General features: G+C 41.5%; 2 protein-coding genes across 4 annotated transcripts in view; one reads left to right on the top strand and one right to left on the bottom strand.

Annotated features, from left to right (window-relative positions):
• The window catches only part of CAPN2 (calpain 2), a 42,395-nt gene extending 36,092 nt beyond the window's left edge, over positions 1 to 6,303 (top strand). The window contains exons 17-21 of the mRNA XM_038760995.1: positions 441 to 509; positions 1,470 to 1,548; positions 2,675 to 2,791; positions 3,376 to 3,434; positions 5,419 to 6,303. Coding sequence (XP_038616923.1) covers positions 441 to 509; positions 1,470 to 1,548; positions 2,675 to 2,791; positions 3,376 to 3,434; positions 5,419 to 5,442 — 348 coding nt within the window. The 3' untranslated portion in view covers positions 5,443 to 6,303. The remainder of the gene's footprint in view (positions 1 to 440; positions 510 to 1,469; positions 1,549 to 2,674; positions 2,792 to 3,375; positions 3,435 to 5,418) is intronic.
• A 2,071-nt stretch (positions 6,304 to 8,374) lies between these two features.
• The window catches only part of TP53BP2 (tumor protein p53 binding protein 2), a 49,775-nt gene continuing 35,893 nt past the window's right edge, over positions 8,375 to 22,256 (bottom strand). For all 3 annotated transcript variants that reach the window (XM_038760989.1, XM_038760992.1, XM_038760990.1), the window contains 6 exons: positions 21,259 to 22,031; positions 17,512 to 17,649; positions 16,450 to 16,583; positions 15,167 to 15,333; positions 12,424 to 12,623; positions 8,375 to 9,269 (listed from right to left, as the gene is read on the bottom strand). In XM_038760989.1, coding sequence (XP_038616917.1) covers positions 9,228 to 9,269; positions 12,424 to 12,623; positions 15,167 to 15,333; positions 16,450 to 16,583; positions 17,512 to 17,649; positions 21,259 to 22,031 — 1,454 coding nt within the window. In that variant the 3' untranslated portion in view covers positions 8,375 to 9,227. The remainder of the gene's footprint in view (positions 9,270 to 12,423; positions 12,624 to 15,166; positions 15,334 to 16,449; positions 16,584 to 17,511; positions 17,650 to 21,258; positions 22,032 to 22,256) is intronic.

The raw sequence follows: 22,256 nt of genomic DNA, 5'->3' as shown, positions 1-22,256 counted from the left end.
CTTCAAGAACACAAAAAGAAAGCAGAGTGTTCATTTATCTCTCCAAGGAAGAAAACTGAATAATTCAGGGGATCAATTTAGGACATACTGATACCACTGCTTGGGAGCTTAAACTGCCATGACAAATGTGAAACAGGTCAAATAAGTCATCTTTGTAAACACTGGACAGGAAAGGATGGAAAGCCTGTGGCTCTGGTAAAAGAACAAACTGTCAATTATCAGGGCCCAGATGGTTTGGTGTCAACAAGTCAATCTCGGTCAATTATCTCAATAAGTACGTTTATGAAACTTGGAGGGAAAGGCCCTTCAGTAGGATCTGCCTGAATACACAGTGAATTTAGGACTCATCAAGAGAGATGGGGATGTACCATGTTGAGAGAATATTTGTGAACTAACTTAAATTTTCTCAGTTTATAAAGAGCTCCCCTTAACTCAGGTAGACTGATGGGAGTGGCAAACTGGGTCTGAAGGAGTTCTTCATTCTCTGGACAAAAATTCAGAATTATCAGGTGAGATTCCAGGAGGCCCAGAGGCGAGATGTGGGAGCTCATTGGGATATGTACCATGAGAAGCAGTGTGGCTCAGTGGAAAGAGCAGGGGCTTTGGAGTCAGAGGTCATGGGTTCAAATCCAGTTGTCAGCGGTGTGACTTTGGGCAAGTCACTTCACTTCTCTGTGCCTCAGTTACCTCATCTGTAAAATGGATAAAATAGAACCTGAAGCTATACCTAGACACATACTCACGTAACCAATGGTCGTTGCTGCAGGCACTCCTATTGGTTCACAGACAGCTCCTAAGCAGTCATTACTTGGGAGTACTGAGGCACCCCCAGCCCCCAACTGCCCCATCTCCCATCCAACATTATTGTGACCCAAGATCTCACAACAGTGGGACTGGGACATCAACCAAGCCCATAGGATCCACAGAGGTCTGTATAGTCATTTTAGAGAGAGCAGATAGCCAAGTGAAGCCCAGAAATAATTCGGCTACCCCCACAAGTCTCCCTCCCTGCCTCAGTGGACCTTGTGTCTTGCCCATGGGAAGCACAGGTTATTTTTCTAGTTCAGCACATACTTGAAAAGTTGAACTATCTCTTGATCATTCGCTTTGGACTAGAGTACCTCTCGTGGGAAGAGGGCAAAGGCTTGTGCAAAAGGTTGACAGAACAGCAGCTGAAAGCAGTTCAAGTCAGGAAAAAAGTCTTTCCACATGATATGCATTAGTTTCCACCTTTCCTCAAAAAAAAAATACATTAGCAAATCACTAAAACAACTCAAAGAATTAACAGGAGATTCACTCCGAAGCCCACGATAAATAGCCAAGTAAATCCCAACCTTGATTGATTACTAGAATATGCAGTTGGTACAACTTGATCCTGCTTTGCATAAGCCGCTTTTCATTTGCTTTGCTTCAATTCAGTAAAAAAAATGAGCTGGAAAGTTACTGCTGTATTCACTTCTGTGTTCCAGAAAATTTACCGGGAAATAGACGCTGATAACTCAGGAACCATGAATGCCTATGAGATGCGGAAAGCATTACAGGAAGCAGGTAATACACAGCAGTCTTATTTTCCACCTTTAGTTTCAATACTTGGGACCATTACAAACCCACTTTCTTCCACGAGTTCAATAAAACAAGAACAAAGAGCACTGGTTTAATTCTAGTGCGTCCATGCCGATCATTCCTCCATTATAGAGTATGCTCCTTGAGGACAGGGAACACGTCATTTAATTCTGTACTTTCCAAGCACCTAATACAGTGCACCACATCAAGTAGGTACTCAATAAATGCTTCTGCTATCATTACTACTATGACCTTCACCTAAAACGTGTCAGTAAAATTTGCTACAAGCCCAAATCCCTCACATTAGTTCCCTTCCTGAACTCAGAACACGGTGAGATTAAAAGGAGGACAAGCTGCTCCCAAGACTCCACCTCTACATGTAGTCCACTAATTCTCAGAAAAAGACGGAATGTCTTTTTGACTTTGAAAGCAGTGATTGAGGAAAGTTCTACTCGTAATTTGACACTGCCCCAATTAAAACTGTCAAGCGCAGGGAAAAATGGAAATACACAAGCGGGAAAGATGGAAGGTGAACTTTCTAGAATAAGGTACGACTGGGAAATAAGAATATGGGGAAAGGGAGGAGGGGAGTGAGGAGAAGAGGAGGAAGGACAGTGGCGTTTTAGCGGTAGAGGTGAAATAAATCATGGTTCTAGGCATATGAAGCTGCATGGAAGGGGATGGGAATGGGTGAGAGAATGAGTAGGTGTGACAAACAAAAGGAGCTAACAGGTGAGCAGGAGATATGTGATTAAAAGGCCTTAATCGAAGAGAAGAGCTTGTAAAACCGTGAGAGGCTGCTGGACAGGAAAGCCTGCAGCAACAGTATGTTTGGTTTTGTTCTCTGTCTCCCCCTTTTAGACTGTGAGCCCACTGTTGGGTAGGGACTGTCTCTATATGTTGCCAACTTGTACTTCCCAAGCACTTAGTACAGTGCTCTGCACACAGTAAGCGCTCAATAAATACGATTGATTGATTGGGAGGGGGGAAAAAGGCCATTTTCAATCGGTTATCCCATCCCTAGCAGTCAGTGAGCAAACAACCCAAGTGACACAGCACGGCTGGTTTTCCCCAGTGCTTAACTTTGCGTTGCTGTTCACGTTTGCCTTAGGCTACAAGCTACCCTGCCAGCTTCATCAAGTCATCGTTGCGCGATTTGCAGACGACCAGCTCATCATAGATTTTGATAACTTCGTTCGGTGTATGGTTCGCCTGGAAACTCTGTTCAGTAAGTGACAATACAGGGGGAAAAATCATAATTCTAATGCAAGATATTCATCCACATCAGAAGGAGGATGCTTTAGAGAAGCAGCGTGGCTCAGTGGAAAGAGCACGGGCTTTGGAGTCAGAGGTCGTGGGTTCAAATCCCGGCTCCGCCACATCATCATCAATCGTATTTATTGAGCGCTTACTGTGTGCAGAGCACTGTATTAAGCGCTTAATAAAGCATGTCTGCTGTGTGACCTTGGGCAAGTCACAACTTCTCTGAGCCTCAGTTACCTCATCTGTAAAATGGGGATGAAGACTGTGAGCCCCACGTGGGACAACCTGATCACTTTGTATCCCCCCCAAGCGCTTAGAACAGTGCTTTGCACATAGTAAGCGCTTAACAAATGCCAACATTATTATTATTATTATTATTTAGGAGCCATCTCCTTTTTTCAAAAAAGATGGGTGGGGAAGGAGCTTTTACACTGTTTCTTCAACACGTTTCTAAAGAGTGGCCCTTTGTACTGGAAAACACGGTGAAAATGTGAACCCGATTCTCAAAGCTTTAGTTATGCTTATGTCCTGTGTTTTCTCCCTCTACAGAAGTATTTCAGCAGCTGGACACCCAGAAAACAGGAACAATAGAGCTGAATCTCATCACTGTAAGTCAGCAGCCTTCCAGACTGGGAGGGTTGTAGCAGAGCTCCAGAGATTTTGGACCTGCTGTTTTGCTTTTCAAAGTTTCATTTTAAGGGCACGGAGAGCGTGACAGTAGTAGGCTTACAGATCCCAGCAGTTGAGGGGCGGGAGAGGTGACTGTTGTTGGCCAACAGCTTCAAACTGTGCTCATGAGCACTGTTTTCCCCACTTCACACTGGTTACCAAAATCCAAGGGACGAACACACGAAGACTGTTTGAAACTCTGTTCTGCACATTAACTTCGGAGAGACACGAGCAGAGTTTTGTTACCTATTTTGGGCAAATGCAGAGTCACGAGTAGGGAACACACCATCAGTTCGATTAAAGTGTCAGGTCCCAGGCTTTTAAAAATACCATTATAGCCCTGAAAGAGACTGACTTTGATTTCTAGAATTTGAAGGAAACTCTGTTTCCTTCTCTCAACTTAATATGTCCTTATTTTGCTCATCTATCTCCTCCTCCTTGGACTTCCTCCATTATTCAAACCCTCTACTTTTTCACTTCCCTTTTTTCTTTCTAGTTTGAAAGACTGGCACCTTGGGAAAAGATTGCATTTTAAGCACTCATCTTTCCTACCCCTTGCCAGTTTTATTTTCGATAGAAAACCAGAGCTCCAGTAATGTCCTCAACTGAACTCATCCCCATGCAAATATTTTCTATTTCCTAAGATAGGGTGCATTAGAGCAGGTTGGCTACAAGCAGAGCTTTAATTTTCCAACTGACAGCTTATTGACCAATGGGAAAGTCAGGAGAGAGGACTCTTGTCAAGGCTGCCTCATTTATCTTTGACTTTTCAGCAGACTTGTTTTGCCACCTTATTGTTAGAGTGATGTTCTTAGGCAGCAGTAACTGTAACTGGACTGGAGAAAGAGCAGAAAAGGAAGGTTTGGCAAAGCTGTGACCAACTCCCTCTTGCAGAAAAAAAACGGGCCGGGGGAGCGGGGAACGGGACTTTACAGAACCAGAAAGGACCTCTCCCTAGAAAACTCAGAGGTGAGCAGTAATCTTCATGCCCCTCTCAGTTCTAGATGGAAAACACCTTAGGCCAAAAGAAAATCCATATTCAACATGTCCCAAATGAACAGGAACCCCATTCCTTACAATCAGTGAAACCTAAGAAACCTGTCCTAAAAGATTAATCTAAAAATGATACAATCAGGGAAGGCATAAAATATGCCAGATGTTAAATTCCTGGAACTTTACCCATCTTGCTTGGATATCTAATCTCCGCTATATTCCTCATCCCACTAGCAGTAAATTGAACTTTTCTCCAGCCTAAAGAGGTGACTATCCAATCCAGCTCTACCCTCTTTCTTTCCACTGTCACTCAAGCGACCTTGCTCCCTGGCCTTCCCATTTCTTAGCCTCATCCTCCACAGATCTCCCCAAACTCCCACACTCTGGCCCTGGCTATAAATGAGGTATAATCAAGTAAACATCTTTTGACTTGTGCGCCAAATGAACCGAACTTTTGTTTAAGCCAGGGAAGAGTGACATTCCTAAACTCTGTACAGTGTGAACTGATGTGACAGCTTATTTGAATTGCATCCTATAGCAGCCTTCCCCTTCACAGGATCAATCGTATTTATTGAGCGCTTACTGTGTGCAGAGCACTGTACTAAGCGCTTGGGAAGTACAAGTTGGCAACATATAGAGACAGTCCCTACCAAAAGTGGGCTCACAGTCTAAATATGAAGGATCAATACCTTCACAAAACAGCATGTAAATTTGGCTTATCACCAGCTGAGATCCTAGGAATTTATAGCAGAAATACACAGTCCAAACGTGTTAATTTTGTAAATGTAGTTAAGTGCACAGAGAAAATCTTGTTTTTTCTGCCCAATCATAGCTCTGGCCGCTAATTCTACTGGAAGCAGGGTGAAGAGTAACATACGGCCCTAGTTCAAAAGTCACTAACCTCTTTTTTTCCCCCCTCCTCTCTCGCAGTGGCTGTGTTTTTCAGTCCTTTGAATGATTACCTGTCACCAAAGGACTCTCTCAATCATCTGTGGATGAATATTTCACACTGAAGCTGTGCCCTAATTTTGATATGTACTGTGATTAAGAATAGCAACTGCTTAACCTGATGACTAGAGCTTGGAAGAACTCTATTTTCTTAGCCCCTGACAAATCAGACTTTCACGGATACCAGAAACTGAGACTTGCGATCTTGCTACTTGCAAAAACTGAAGAGCTTTGCCTTTGTAACCTGTATGAAAGCATTAGCTGTGTAAATAGGATATCAGATTTACTTCGGATACACTTGCTTCTTGTGGACAATATTTAATCAGACAAAATGCAGGGAGATATTTAATAGCTACGCAAACGTAAGATCTTTTCCAAAGAAACAAGGGTCTCACTGTGCATAAAATGGAGTCGGGTTAGCGAATGCGGTGGCAGCGCTTCCCAAGAGATGGCTGAAAAAAGTTCACCTTGTTTAATTAAAGTGGTCACAACAGAAATATAAAAAGCTGGCTGGCCCAAGCTGTTCAAGTGTCAGGTGAGAAGTCTTTCAACCTAGACTAAACAAAATTACTAATAAGCAATACTGCATGAGGTAAATCATCCATTAGACTATAAACCCCTCAGGGGCAGAGACTGTCTTTTACTTCTGTCTGATGCTGCCAAGCACCCAGGAGAGTGCTCTACACCGAGAAGGTGCCTCAAATATTGTTGATAATGATAACTTCAAGGACTCAACCGCTATGAGTGTGACTCGGGTGTGTTGAGGTAAGATTTCCTAGCTTTACCATTGAATTAATGTAAACAATACCTTAAAAAAATAGCCTTGTTGCCTTATTTTATTCCAAATAAAAATTTATATAAAGTGTATCTTGAGTGTAGTTTACTCTCTTTTTTGTGATGGGAACAAGTGGAAGTTATTCCGAAGCAGAAGCAACGTGGCTTGGTGGATAGAGCACAAGCCTGGGAGTCAGAAGGATCTGGGTTCTAATTCCTGCTCCATCACCTGTTTGCTGTGTAGCCTTGGGCAAGTCACTTCACTTCTCTGTGCCTCAGTTCGCTCAACTGTAAAATGGGAATAAAGACCATGAGCCCCATGTGGGACATAGACTGTGTCCAACCTGATTAGCTTGTATCTACCCCAGCGCTTAGTGCAGTCCCTGGGCCATAGTACGTGCTTCACAAATACTATTTAATTTCATAAATTCTTGCCTGATTCCCACTAGCCATACCCTTGCAGAACCAACAGGACATCCTTTTTAAAGGAAGAAAAATACTTGACCTTTTATGAAAAAAACCCTTAGAAGCTATAATGATACTTCAAGTAAAATATGACTAGAGTTTCTATAGTTGACTCTTACCCGCTCTCTTCGCTGTTACAGAAGAATTGGAAGTTCCTTGTACCCAGGGCTTTGCCCACCAATGAAACTGGAATACAGTCAGTTCTCTGACAATATTGGGGTTATGTTCTTGAAGAACCCTGCATTAAAGAAAACTCGAGTTGTAGAATGCACAACTACACCGGCACTGCGTGCCTATGCATATATGTGTGTATATATATATATATCTGTATACATGTTTGTACATATTTATTACTCTATTTATTTATTTTACTTGTACATCATCATCAATTGTATTTATTGAGCGCTTACTATGTGCAGAGCACTGTACTAAGCGCTTGGGAAGTACAAATTGGCAACATATAGAGACAGTCCCTACCCAACAGTGGGCTCACAGTCTAAAAATCTATTCTATTTATTTTACTTTGTTAGTATGTTTGGTTTTGTTCTCTGTCTACCCCTTTTAGACTGTGAGCCCACTGTTGGGTAGGGACTGCATATGTTGCCAACCTGTACTTCCCAAGCACTTAGTACAGTGCTCTGTACACAGTAAGCGCTCAATAAATACGTTTGATTGATTATGCACAAGTGCAGCCCACTGTAGCCAAATAGGAGTTGTGAAAAACACATTCCCCAACAAGGTTCTATCTGAAATGCAACCTGAACACATACATTTTTAGGAACTAACAATGTATTCTCAAGTGCCTAAAAGGTTTTTCATCACTAACTTCTGCAGTTCCAGGCTGAGTGACAATAATCACTCGTTACATTAAGGAAACAGCAGGGACTAGTGGAAAGAACATGGGCCTGAGAGTTAGACGACCTGAGTTCTAATTCCGGCTCTGCCAATTGCTTGCTGTGTGACTTTGGGCAAATCACTTCACTTCTCAGTGCCTCAGTTACCTCATCTGTACAATGATGTTACCTCCTCCCTCCAATTTAAACTGTGAGCCCCATGTGGGATAAGGGCTGGGTCCAACCTAATAAACTTAAAATAGTGCTTGACACATAGTAAGCGCTTAAATGCCATAAAAAAAATATCAGGCATAAACCATAAAAAAATATAGAGGGCCTGGGAGCTATAAAGACCTGAATTCTAATCCAGGCTCTGCTGGTTGTCTGCTGTGTGACTGTGGGGAAGTCACTTAGCTTCTCTGGGCCTCAGTGACCTCATCTGTAAAACGGGGATTAAGACAATGAGCTTCATTTGGGACAAGCTTGTATCTATCCCATTGCTTAACCCAAAAAAACCTCTGTTGTATTTTACTCTCCCAAGTGCTTAAATAATAATAATGATGGTATTTGTTAAGCGCTTACTATGTGCCAAGCACTGTTCTAAGCACTGGGGTAGATACAAGGTAATCAGCTTGTCCCACGAGGGGCTCACAGTCACTGAGGTAATTGAGGCACAGAGAAGTTAAGCGGCTTGCCCAAGTCACACAGCAGACAAGTGGCAGAGCCGGGACTAGAACCCATGTCCTCTGACTCCCAAGTCAGTGCACTTTCCACTAAGCCACGCTGCTTCTCTTGCAAAGTGCTCTGCGCTCAGTAAGCGCTCAATAAATGCCACTGATGACGATACCAAGAATTAAACCCACAGCTGGAAAGCTAAGACAAAATTTTAATTTTATCACAACAAAAAAGTAAAAAACAGAAAAGATTTTAAGTCTGAGTCAGTCTACAGCAAGTGTCTACATATAAACTTCCAAGTTACAAAAGACAATAAATACAGAGTTCAGTTTAAAACGAGAAGATTCTATATCTAAATTACCTGAAGTGTAGCATAGTATTTCAAATACGTGTAATTCCTAAAATGCTACCGCACTTAGAGTTATTGCTCACTGAAGACTAGTCAGTGGATCTTTGCCGTTGATGGTCAGTCCTATTATCTTCACAACTTCAATTCAGCTATTTGAGTAAATGTTCTGCTCGCAAAATGATGCTTTTGGGTTCAGTGGAGGGAGGCTCAGGTGACTAAGTCCTTCTAAAAGGCGCAAGACCGAAAAGAACCAGTGACAACAAAGGCAGCTTCTGAGAAAAAACTGGTAAAAAGTGAATCTGATTCTCACCGTGGCAATTAAAATAAAAAGATTTATGTACTTCAGCAGAAAAATGTAAAGTTGAATGCTGTGACACGTCCCCATGAATGTCACTTGGGAGAGCAAGTTGCTTCAGTTCACCTCCTGAAGCTTAAGATATCTTCACCCAAATGAAGCACACTCCACTTGCTGGTAAGCATCATTCCCCCATGCTGAATATCCACTACTAGTAGTGAGTGTGCTGATCCTTCATTGATTCGCAAAGCACATTTTTCATTGCTTCAGAGTGACACCTCCATTGAAACACGGCTCACAAAATTGTAGCCTGGTGACAATGTAGTCTACACAAAACTTATTACTTCTTTTTAGTGTGAACACACTGGTTAGTACTTCATAACTGGAATTCTCTGTGGTCTCATGCTAAGCTCCTTTGTCGTGGTTTAATTCTCGGGTAGAGCTGCAAAAGAGTGAAAGAAGTTTAATATGAGCAGTTAATTGTAGGAAAGCTTCAGAGCTTTGGGACAGCTTTAAATTACAAAAAAAAAAAAAATCCAGTCTGAGGAAATGTATTCACGTTGCTATGCGACACTTGGGACACAAGACAAATAAGATTGAGAGAACATAATTTAGCAACTACTATGAAAAAGTACTCTACAACTGGTACAACAGTTCGGTAATAAAAATATATTTTAAATTTATTCTATGTTTGTTGTGATTTGTTCAGCAAACTTGGCAAATTATATATAACAGAATGATTTACAACATATTGTAAAATTCAAAGTCCAGGGCTTTCAATTACAACTGAAAGAGAAGAATGGAAGATTAAAGTCTTCTTTTGGTTTCATTCACGAGAAACTGCACTGCGCACTGTATATCAAAAGCCTCTTCTGATAATCTCAAGAAACACAGGCCTGGGCTGTAGTTACCTACAGCTGATGGATGGAAATCCTGGGAGGGGAAGAAGATAAAAGTTTTCCTCAAACCCCCTTCCCCCCACAAAAAAAAAAGCTTTTTCCAAAGGAAAGGAAAGAAAGGAGCAGAAATGACTCTGCGGAAACAGGCCTCTGGCAAAACATGGAAAACCTGACTGATGTGTCAATGCCATACAAAGGAAGGATTATGCTCCTGAATGAGAGAAGGGTAATTAGCAGACTTAAGCGGCAAAGACTCAAACACTTGAGCCTCCCACAGGAAAGCCAAGATTCCCGTAGGTTTTACTTTTACTGCTGTAAGTCTCAAATGCAGACAAGAGATGAGTTTGGGGTGTGTGTGGGGGGTGATTTTCACCGAGAAAGAGGCTACAAAAGGATTAGGAGTGTTCAATAAACTGGACTGAGCAGGGAGATTAAAATCTCCATGGTCTTTAATTTCACAATCATTTCATAAACACACACAGGCAGACTATCATTAGTCATGATAGGTGACTACTGCTTCTATGGAATGCACATGCACATATGTATGACTCTCCCAGCTGCATGGGAGAAATGTATAATTCTTCTCCCAGACATCAATCAATCAATCAATCAATCGAATTTATTGAGCGCTTACTATGTGCAGAGCACTGTACTAAGCGCTTGGGAAGTACAAATTGGCATCACATAGAGACAGTCCCTACCCAACAGTGGGCTCACAGTCTAAAAGGGGGAGACAGAGAACAGAACCAAACATACCAACAAAATAAAATAAATAGGATAGAAATGTACAAGTAAAATAAATAAATAAGTAAATAGAGTAATAAATATGTACAACCATATATACATATATACAGGTGCTGTGGGGAAGGGAAGGAGGTAAGACGGGGGGATGGAGAGGGGGACGAGGGGGAGAGGAAAGAAGGGGCTCAGTCTGGGAAGGCCTCCTGGAGGAGGTGAGCTCTCAGCAGGGCCTTGAAGGGAGATCAGGGCCTTGAACATCCCACCCTACAATCTGAGGGCTTTCAGGATCATTATCAATTTCTCCCCCAAGGTGACCAAGATCTACCACCTCAAAGCGAGGCTGAGAATGGTCAGGTCTGCATGCCCCTCAACAACAATGAGAACTAGAAACCATCCACCCAAACCAACCAAGTCCTGGAGGTGCTGGTCTATTAGCTGGACAAACTGAACGAGGAGCAGCTTCTGCAAAAGCTAAGACGGCCAACCAGCTCACCAAGCTATTCCAGAAGGTGGCCGAGGAGCTCACCCTCGCTTTTGGGGAGAGGAACCCCACTTGGCCAGGGCCTGACCCATTAGACTGTGAGCCCACTGTTGGGTAGGGACTGTCTCTATATGTTGCCAACTTGTACTTCCCAAGTGCTTAGTACAGTGCTCTGCACACAGTAAGCGCTCAATAAATACGATTGATTGATTGATTGGACTCCCCGGTTGTCAGTGTGAGCAGTCCAAACCACGAGGGGCCCAGGAGGCCATTACAAATCAAGCTTCAATGCAAGGGTATCTAATTATCAGCAAAACCACTTGGACTCAGTGACCAGATGAATGGAAAGGGGAGGAGGCTGAGTGACATACTTGGGTTGGGTGCAGGAAGGCCGGGTGGACCTTACACTGTAGGGCAGGGTCAGAGACTGGGAAAAGGACCTGATTACTTTGTATCTATCCAAGCGCACAGTACAACATTTGGTACATAATGCTAACTGCGGTATTTGTTAGGCACTTCATCTGTGCCAAGCACTGTACTAAGTGGTGGGATAGATACAATGTTATCAGGTCAGACACAGTTCCTGTCCCACATGGGACTCACCATCTAAGCAGAGGGGATAAAATGTATTTAATTCCGGTTTTACAGATGAAGAAACTGGGGCCCAGAGTAATGAAGTGACTAGGCCAAGGTCACACAGTATGCAAGTGGTAGAGCTGGGATTAGAACCCGGATCCTCTGACTCCCAAGCCCACGCTTTTCCCAGTAGGCCATGCTCCTTCAAAATAAGCACTTGACAAATACCATTAGTTTCAGCTACCATATATAGTCTCTTTCCTTAGACAGCAATAAGCATTAACTATCACTTCTCTGAAATTTAAATTTGAAATTACAAATCACCTTTTAGGTGATCTGGAGACACACTAAAAACTAACTGCAAGCTCCCTTTTGGCTAGGTTGAAACTGGGACTGTTTCCATTTGTGTCTTTTAGGTTTTGGTGTGAATCGGTTCTCTTATAACATGAGCATTATGTGCTCACAGAATCCCACAATGAGAAAAGCTAGCATTGTAGTTTGTGCCTTACACCAGCACCACGCACACAATCACTTCTTCTGACACTGCTCACACCACAGAAAGAATGCTGCTTAATTACTCCATTGCATTCTATCCAGACACATAGTGAAAATGTGTTCTGGCAGAACTGAGGGCGTTATTTTTTTTTTAAATAATACTGGTTTAGCTGTCTACAAACTCAATGGACTCAGCACAAGACCTGGAATAGAAACCCAGAGCCCTAGTTCTTGCACTCACTGGATATGAGATACCCTTAACCAACTGCATTCTCTGGGCTATCAGCCTAGCAGTCTGTCATTCCCCTACCACATGATTCTGAATATTAGCATATGATTGCCAAGCCTTCTTAACCATAATTAATATTTATCTTGCTCTGTAAAACTCTCCAAACCTTACTTACCCCCAGTAAGTTCCGTGGTACATATCCTTCCTTGTCATTAAGCCGGGCCCACCACCATTCAATTTCATCTTCATCTTCCCTGCGGAGGATGGTCATGCAATCGCCTTCTTTCATGGGCAGCTCATCTTCATTCTGAGGTTCGTAATCCCACAGGGCATAAATGACACCTTTGTTCATTATGCCCATTTTCTCTTGGACTCCTGGAAACATAAGGAATGATGTAGCTCAGTCACTGGGTTTTCCTCCCTTTGTTTAAATAGAAACTCCAAAGAGCTCAAAGGTGCAGCATCTTAAGGCTACTTGCTTGGGCAACACACAAGTATAGTGAATGGGTCTGTAGGCTAGAAGGTTATGATCATTCCAAACTAACACACTGTTGGAATATGGGGAAAAAGGAGACATCTCTTAAATGAGAAGCAGCACTACAGAGCAGCAATGGTCACTTTCCAACACACAGATGTAGATTGTCACTCAAAACCCAATAAAAACAACTGATTTAGAAATCCTTAAAAGCAGAAAACTTGGTGTGGTTTCACTAAAACAAGTGAGTACTCCTATGTCATATGCATAGCTCAAGCAAAAGTTGACTTTTTAAATGCTACTAAAACATTTGTTCTATAAGTATTTTACATCTTTATTCTCTACTGCCCTTGCTTTACAGAGAATCTTTTCTGACCACAAGATTAGTAGATTCTCATTTAAAATTTTCACCATTAAGTTACTCTAAATTTAGAAAAGACAGAAGAAATAAACAGTTTGGTTATAAAATATGCCATTATCAATCGTATTTACTGAGCGCTTACTGTGTGCAGAGCACTGTACTAAGCGCTTGGGAAGTACATAAAGGCACCCTACTAAGATGGATACTTTGGGACAGTGTGGAAAAACAAAAGGGTCGGTATCAAAACAGTCAGCTGCTGACAAACATAAAAAAGGGGTAGAGAAGATGCTCAGAGAACGCTGCTTCAAACCCTGTACCCTTCCTTATCCACATTCCCAACTCCGCATGAGAAAGAAAGTAGGAAAACAGAAGCTGCTCCCTAAGGCTCGCCAAGCACTTTCCAAGCGCTTAATACAGTGCTCTGTACATAGTAACTGCTCAATAAATATGACTGACTGAATAGTCTTCTAGTGCCTATATTTATAAAAATTGCTTAGAGACCCTTTGTCGTCATCAATGATACTGACTGAGCATTGACTTTGTGCTTAGTACTGTTGGCCTTGTGCAGCCTGGAGGCCCAAGCTTTAGAGATGCCTACTTGAAGGGATAAAATCATGCCCATAACCCCCAAAAGAACACACCCGAGTGCAGCAAAGCCTGCCGCAACCCTGCTAAAACCTAAATCATTTTCTACTGTAAACATTCTCTCATTAACTTTTGGTTAATTAATGTTTTAACAATGGCACTTGTCTTGGTTTCTCTTGCATCATCTATCCACAGAGTGCCGACTGTACCCCATATCACACTGTCGCCTAACAAAACTATCAGTGAAGAACTCAGCTACAGAATTTGCTTTTAGAAAGACTTACACTCAAAACCTGTTACCCTGTAAGTAGACTATGTTCAAAGAAAAAAAAAAATCTAAATCCAGTTTATCTTGTAGTCTCTGAATGGATCATTTTAATTGTAGGCAGAAATGCTCAAGCTGATTTACAAGCACTGGGTGTACTCTATACTTTAACGGGATTAGGTGTTTTGTCACCAAACAAAATACCCACCAGCTACTTGGCTGCCTTCAAAAAAAGATTCTAGGAGCCAGATGTATTCCTTAGGTTCATAATTTTAAGAAGGACCTTCTAATGTTCAGTTTCAATGGAGAATAAATTGTAAAGAACTGCTATGACTAGCTGAAAGGGAATTATTGTAATAGCTGAAAGGTTGAATACTTTGAATCAGTTTTCAGAAATCAAGAATTAGCTTTTCCTCTTCCAAGAAACTGGCCAGATTTGGTATGTGACCAGCTAAAAGTCCGCTACATTTTTTAAAACGGTCACCAATTACACATTCGCTAGCACATAACTTTGGTCTGAATCACCGACTCAAAACTGACAAGGCCAAAAAACAGAAGCCTCATTACCGTAGGTTTCCCCCAAGAAATGTTTCTAAACTGAAGCATTTCTTTCTCAAGATGGTGTTGACTTTGTTGTAAAACCTCCAGGACTTTTGCCATTTAAGAAAGCAATCTGGTTACTTTGGGGTGGGGTGGGGTGTGTGAGTGCATGCACATACACAACCTTTACCTAAAGGGTATCAAGTGCCTACAGATTAACTGGAACTTTTCTTTTAACTGCTAAGAGAACTGAATGCTCCAGCAACATGATAATTTTAAATACCCAAAGTAAAGAAATTTAAACTATCATATAATAATAATGGTGGTAATTTGTTAAGCACTTGCCGGGCACTGTACTAAGTGCTAGAATGAATTCAAGCAAACCAGGTTGGACAAAGTCCTTGTCCCAGATGGGGCTCACAGTCTTAACCTCCATTTTAAAGATGATAAATTAAGTAAATTAAATTCAGTTAAGCAGGCAAGTGTCAGAGCTGGGATTAGAACCCAGGACCTTCTGATTCCCAAGCCCATACTCTATCCACTGGGCCATGCTGCTTCTCTTATCTAAAAAGTATATTAGGTATTAAAATTCTCCATTTGTTATGCTAACAATGAATGCCTGGCTCTGGTCCAAAAATCATCCAGAACCTGGAGAACTAACAATTACAAACCAGACTACGGTTAATACATACCATACAGAAACTGAGAGCACTGGGAATAGCCTTCTTCCATTTCTTCACATTTATCTGCAGCTGTCTGCATATCACTATAGGTCATTGCAAAAACAGCAGCTCCTGACTCCACCAGAAACTTGCACACTTGAACATTGTTACACGATGCAGCACAGTGTAATGGGGTCCTAGAAATTGAGGAATGGTGAAAGTTTACTTGTACATTCACAGATTTTTTTACACATATTACTGAAAGCTGGGCTTTGTATCATATAGTTGAGGGATCTTCTCTGCTAAAGCACCTGTCCAGATGGGTAGGGACATTAATGCAATGCAGTCATAGGCTGCACTAAACTTCAAACAGAAACAAAAGAGCACGTCAACAATAATTATCTGTGTGACAGCTGATACAATACCACTTGAGATTTTGGCTAGTGTCCTGAATTTTAGGAAAATTTTAGGTAAGAGATGCTGCAATCAAATGCAATTTCCTAGGGAGAAAAGGATCACCTAAAATGGATTTTGGCCGATTCTCTGAAGTGATGTTATGAATCACCCACTAACAAAAAGTAACCCGGAAACTAGAGCTACAAGTCACCACCACCACCTTACTGCCTCCAAAGAGAGCAACTTTTTTCACTGTTCTTCCATAATGTGTGGTTTTACTGGGTGTGTTTAATCGAGCACTGTTAAGAAATTAGAGAACTTTCTTTTGTCAGTGTGCATCCATCTGGTTCACCTACTACGTGCAGAGCACTGCACTAACTGCAAGCAAACTAATGCGAGCTTTCACACAAGTTTGTCGAGGCGGTAAACCCCCAAGTTTTAGCAGAACAGTTTATCTAAACAATCCCTCAGGCAACACTTTGTCAAAAAACAATTTCAATAAAATAAAACCCCACATTCAAAAACTTTTCTACAGGTAATGACATGAACAGATGATATCCTATCACAATCCATTTTAATAAAACCCATACATCAACCAATTTTAATTTAAACAATTTCAAGTTAATAAAATTAAATCTGATATACAGATCAAATAACATTTAGGGGCTGAACAGACCTCGCTATATGATGCCCTGCAACCAGAAACACCCTCTCTCCCCAATGTAGAAAAGCTAATACGGACACTGTAAACTTCACAGGCCTTCCAAGAAGTCTAATCTGCCCCAGACCACAACTGTTCTGTGGAGAAACCCAATAGGGCATCATACACGTCAGGTAAGTTTTATTTGATGAACTGCTTCTTGACTCTAAAGTGCTTTTCCTTCATGTCAGAACAAGAGGTTAAACTCCATTCTTACCATCCATCACTGTCGGCGGCATTTACATTGACACCAAACTGCACCAGGAATTTAACAATCTCTGTATGACCTGCACAAACGGCATTGTGAAGTGCTGTAATACCTTCATCATTGGGCAGACTGGGATCTTCCACCTATAAAGCAGAAAGAGGGGTCACATTGGACATCACAAACTCAACCCTACTAACCGTCCAGTCCTTGGGACCTGGACAATACTGTCTTTAGGTTAGCAAGGTTAATTTAATTTCTTAAAAAAAAATTAAGCCCAAAGGGTGGAAGAGAAAATGCACACATTGTACAAAGAAGACATCACATCAAATGGCACTACACTATTACAAGTTTCAAAGTTGAAGAAGAGCTCCTCCATTTGTCATTTTCCTCTTACAATCTTTAGATTAAGTTTTAATGGGAGCTCATCCCTCTAGACTGTGAGTTCCTTGTAGGCAGGGATTATCTCTCTTTATTGCTGTATTGTACTTTCCCAAGAGCTTGGTAGAGAGCTCTGCACACAGTAAGCACTCAATAAATACGAATGAATGAATGAATGAATTATATACTGGGAGAAGAATGTGAATAATTTAGACTAAAAACACTTGGTAGGAACCAACTCTGCCTGCCTATTTACTTGTTTTGATGTCTGTCTCCCCACTTCTGGATTGTGAGCCCGTTTGTTGCTGAATGGTACTTTCCAAGCACTTAATACAGTGCTCTGCACACAGTGAGCACTCAAATACAACTGAATGAATGAGTGAATACAACACTACGCCTATGTAGGTATGAGGACGGGGGAAAAAAGATTTCTAGAGAAATGCTTTTCCATCGCCTCCCAAAAAGGGAAAATCTAGCTTCTACATTTAGGGAACCGAACCGGATTTCTGAGTTTCTGAAATCATTGCAAACAGTGTGAAAACAGCACGCTCCCAAGAGATCCTGCCCATCCCTGAAACAGAGAAAGGAAATAAGAGAAAGTACACATTCAACTGATAATTTCCTAGTTTGGATTTTAAAAACAAAAGAAAAGGATTGACTTTAGCGATTTCAATTGATCAGCAATATCTATACCTCATAAATGATTCTCTGCACAAGGTCAAATTCCCCCTCCAAAGATGAATCTAAGAGTAATGCAAGGGGGTTGAATTTCACCCTCATTCCATGAGCAATCCTCTCCGAGCCAGTTTTACGTAAGTTTGTCCTTTTGCCCTGGAAAGGGGGTTGGGGGGAGAGAGAAAATACACACAATTCACAATGTGTCTACGCAGATTAGAGGAAACAAAAAGAAACAAAATCTGAGAGCAGTGGGTGAAAATAGCTTTTGTTTAATGATATACAAAACCTTCTATGGGACCCCTCCTTTCAGAAACTACATTACAAAGTATACTGTGAATGAAATCGGCAGCAGCACTAATTCATCACTTGTGTGCAGAGCACTATACTAAGTATAAAACAACAGCAAATATTCCTGCCTCATATGACAGTGAAGGAAAAACAATCATTATTTACTAGAAAAGACTATAGCAAAGATTCAAGTAACAGAAGAATAGAAATAAATTGATATACACATGAATACTAAAATGGTTGATGGGACGACTAACAGAAAGGTAAGGATTAATCGGGAATATCTCTTGAGAAGGTGGCAGATTTTTAGGAAGATTGTGAAAGGGGAGAGGAGCACAGGTGGATGAACTTGGGCTGGGTTGGGCAAGAAGGCCGGGAGAAGTTTAGAATAATGGGTGGATTTGTTTTATGTAAAGCCTCAAGAATTGGCCAGAGGCTAGTTATTCAATGAAATGATCAAATTAGAAAATTCCTCACTCTTAAATAAGTGGAACAGGAATTCAAGTCCCAAATACCCAACAGGAAAACAGGTTTTGTAATCCCGGAGTACGAATTTCACCACACTTTCAAAAAACACACTCTCCCACAAGAAAGACAGCGGACACTGCACATCTATAGAGCAGAACCTGGATACTGATCTCTATAACTTTGCTAACTGGATTAAACACTACTGAGCTAGAAGCCTTGAAAATAGGTAAAAACATACAAGCTGCCTAAGAAAAAAACTGTTTAAGTTTCCAGACTAAGCATGCTATGAAATGTCTATAATTAGGGATGTAATTTGGATTATGGATTTTGTTTAAAAAAAAAAAGAAAAAAATTGGAAGACTTCTTTAGGTAGGATTGGGATTTTTTTGTGTCATTTCCTCCAAAAAAATTAAATTACTCTAAATTATGTTTTAAGAGGTGACAGACCCCATATACCCTGAATATGTTCCCCAGTCCTTTCAGGAGACTGTAGTTGCTGAGGGGAAAATGCCCCATGAACCTAGTATGCCCATTACAAAATGTGCAAAGACTAGGAATTTTGTTTTTCCTTAAAATAACGTATGTGTTAAGAGATTAAATTAAAGAAGTATAATTTGTGGGCCCCAAACAGCCTACTGCCAACTAGTTGAACTGGTTCTGGAAGTTTTCTTCCTGTAGCAGAGGACAGAAATAGAAAATGTGGTTCTTGCTTCATCTGAGGCCAAAAAACAAAAACTTAATTATAGTTTACCAGAAGGACGACTCTATAATTGGTCAAGGAAGTTCCTTGTACACACCTGTCTTTAGGTATTTTTTCCTGGAAGTTTGAAAGTTAATTTAGTAAATTGAAAAAAAAATTCAAAAGCCATAATTAGGTGTACCCCAGAGGTTATCTGATTAGTGACCATCTATTTCAGTGTTTATCAAAACTCCCTTTCCCCTTCTTTCTATATCTGACCTAAACTACCAGGTTTTACTGAATAGCTTCACATTTTCCTGGTTCATAAAAATAAACTATAGAAAGTACATTAAGATAAAACCTAGTAAATCAACTGCTCACTGGACCCACTGCAGAGCAGAAGAAATTTTTATAAGATTTCCATCCAGGATGCCAACATATCCCTACCCCAGCAGAGCCATTCTTGAATAGGGCAGAGTCCAGACCAAATCACCTAAGGCAGGGTTAATGAGAGGCCTCCCCTACCTAGTTAAGCCATCTGTTATGCCACACAATAAGTGCATACAATTGATTTATCTGTTCCCCTACTCCCTACCCCTTGCCTATGCATTTAGATCTGTACCCTTTAAGCACTTGACAGTCACCCCATAGCACTTATTTACATATCCACAATTAATTTTATGACTATTATTCTCTTATTTGGGAAGCCTCCAGGAGGCCTTCCCAGACTGAGCCCCCTCCTTCCTCTCCCCCTCGTCCCCCTCTCCATCCCATCTTACCTCCTTCACTTCCCCACAGAACCTGTATATACGTATATATGTTTGTACATATTTATTACTCTATTTTACTTGTACATATCTATTCTATTTATTTTATTTTGTTAGTATGTTTGGTTTTGTCTCCCCCTTTTAGACTGTGAGCCCACTGTTGGGTAGGGACTGTCTCTATATGTTGCCAATTTGTACTTCCCAAGCGCTTAGTACAGTGCTCTGCACACAGTAAGCGCTCAATAAATACGATTGATGATGATGTTGATGATGAAGCAGCAGGGCTACGGGATAGAGATGGTCCTGGGTGTCAGAAGGGCCTGGGTTCTAATCCCAGTTCCACCACTTGTCTGCTGTGGGACCTTGGGCAAGTTGCTTCACTTCTCTGTGCCTCAGTTACCTCATCTGTAAAATGGGGATTAAGACTGTAAGCCCCGTGAGGGTCATGGGCTCTGTACTACCTGACTACTTTTTAATGTACCCCAGCACTTCAACAGGGCCTGGCACATATTAAGTACTTAAATATCATTAAAAAAAGAAAAATCTGCCTCCCCCCTAAACTGTAAGATCCATGTCTACCAACTCTATTGTACCGGAATCTCCCAAATGTTGAGTAGTACTATGCTCTGCACACAGTAAGCACTAAATAAATACGACTGACTGATTACTTCGGTACTTATAACTGAGAAACGAGGAGGGAAGCTGACTTGATTAATGGAATTACACAGCCTTCTTGGAGGAAGCATATATTTGCTCTCCTGAGACATTTAGTACAATATTGTGTTGTTGCCCTTGGCAGTAGCAACAGTCACTTTGGCTTTGTACTGGGAAAACGGGATAGGGTTATCACAGGGCCCGGGACAATGATCCCTAAATCGGCCTACCTTCCTGAGAACAGTCCTGAGTCTACTGATCTGAGCAATGATTGTGTTTCTTAGATTAGTTCATACAGATTGATGATCAGGATGCAATGCAAAATAACATGAATAGTACCACTAACCAACGTACATTATATTCCGTGAACACTATATTCATACTATCCATAAAGTCAAAATTACTTCAAATCATGTCCGAAAAATTGGTTTTAACAAAAGGGAAATCAGGGAGTTCTTTAGCATTTTGGCTTAATGTCACCCTCATTCACTGAACATGTTAAATTTCTGTTTAAAAGTTGATACTCGAAAGGAACTTTAAAAAAAACCTAAGCAAAATGAAATATTTGACAGAAAGACACACAACAGTACCGCTTCTGTTCAAAAATCAAAAGGCTATTGTCTTCAGAGCCTTTATTTTGTAGGCGAGAAGTGGACATTTGGCTAAAAAAATATTTCAAAGACTGGAAATTCTAATTCCAGATTGAATCAGGAACAAGTGGTATTAAAAATCGTTACCGAACATTCAAACTTGTTAGTTTCTCCAGCAGAGGAGACAGCTCTAAAGTGGCCTTTCCTCAGAAATGAATCAATCAGCCTATTATATTGCTTTTCCTACGCGCGCTTGTGGAATCTACAAAGGGCAGAGGCTGGCTCACTTGAGGGTCAAAAGGCATCCCATACTTACAGGAGGCAGAGAAAACTGTCCAGTGATCTCAGGCGGACGCAGGCTTAAGTCCTCCCCCAGTCCCTCAGGTTCCCCTGATGGGTAAGGAGGGGGCGGGTATGGCGGGTACTCCTCCAAGTACACTTCCAGTCGGAGGGGGACCTCTAGATTGGGTACTTCCGTGTCCGACTGAAGAAGCGAGCTATCATCTGGCATTCCCTCCGGCACAGAATCAAGGCCCAGTGAAGGAACTGATACTTCACTCTCTTCTAAAAGGGACATTTCTTCTTCCTCTCTAGGCACCGGTTCGGGTGGAAGGGGAACCACTTCTACCTCAGATTCTGAACTCAGATAGGGGTTCTGGATTTCTACCGGGCTTTCAGGACTGGCAGTCCCTGAGGCTGGCTTAGAGGGATAAGATGGGGCAGAGATCGTCTCCATGGCGGCTATAGTGGTCCTCTGATATAAAAGTTTCTGAATATTTGGCCCATTTGGTCCCTCTGGCTCTGTAATAGAGCTGCGTTTTTTCAAGGGCCTTGGTGCGTTAGACAGTTTCTTGCGCAGGGCTTCCAAATCGGCATCACTCTGGTTTCGGTAAGGGTTGGAAAGGAAAGGAAGTAATTTTGTCGGACTGAGAGGGCGAGGAATCCGCTCATTTTCATGGTTCTCCTGAGATGACGGAGTGGGCTCCATTTCAGGTTCTGGACTGTCTGGCTTGCCCACAATGCTGGAATAGATATTCTCTGGAAGCTGCTGTTGGTTTTGAGCACCAGAAATCACAGGTTTGCCATATACTAATCAAGGGGAGACAAGAAAAATGAAAAAAAAAAAACCTCTTAATATTAAATGGGCAGGACAAAAAGCGAAGAGCTGAAAACCTCACCAAAGCCCAATTTAATCCTCTAACCATTGAGTATTGCCTTCCTGCTAGGACTGATATCCCCTCCCTTTGTTTGTATGCTCTTCTTAGACATGCATACTGATTTACACTTGCAAAAAAGAACCCCACACAAACTGCT

This window comes from Tachyglossus aculeatus, chromosome 19 (assembly GCF_015852505.1).
Source record: "Tachyglossus aculeatus isolate mTacAcu1 chromosome 19, mTacAcu1.pri, whole genome shotgun sequence".
NCBI classification, from domain to species: Eukaryota; Metazoa; Chordata; class Mammalia; order Monotremata; family Tachyglossidae; genus Tachyglossus; species Tachyglossus aculeatus.
The sequence above is the reverse complement of the archived record's forward strand: the minus strand, read 5'-3'. Positions and strand labels throughout refer to the sequence as shown.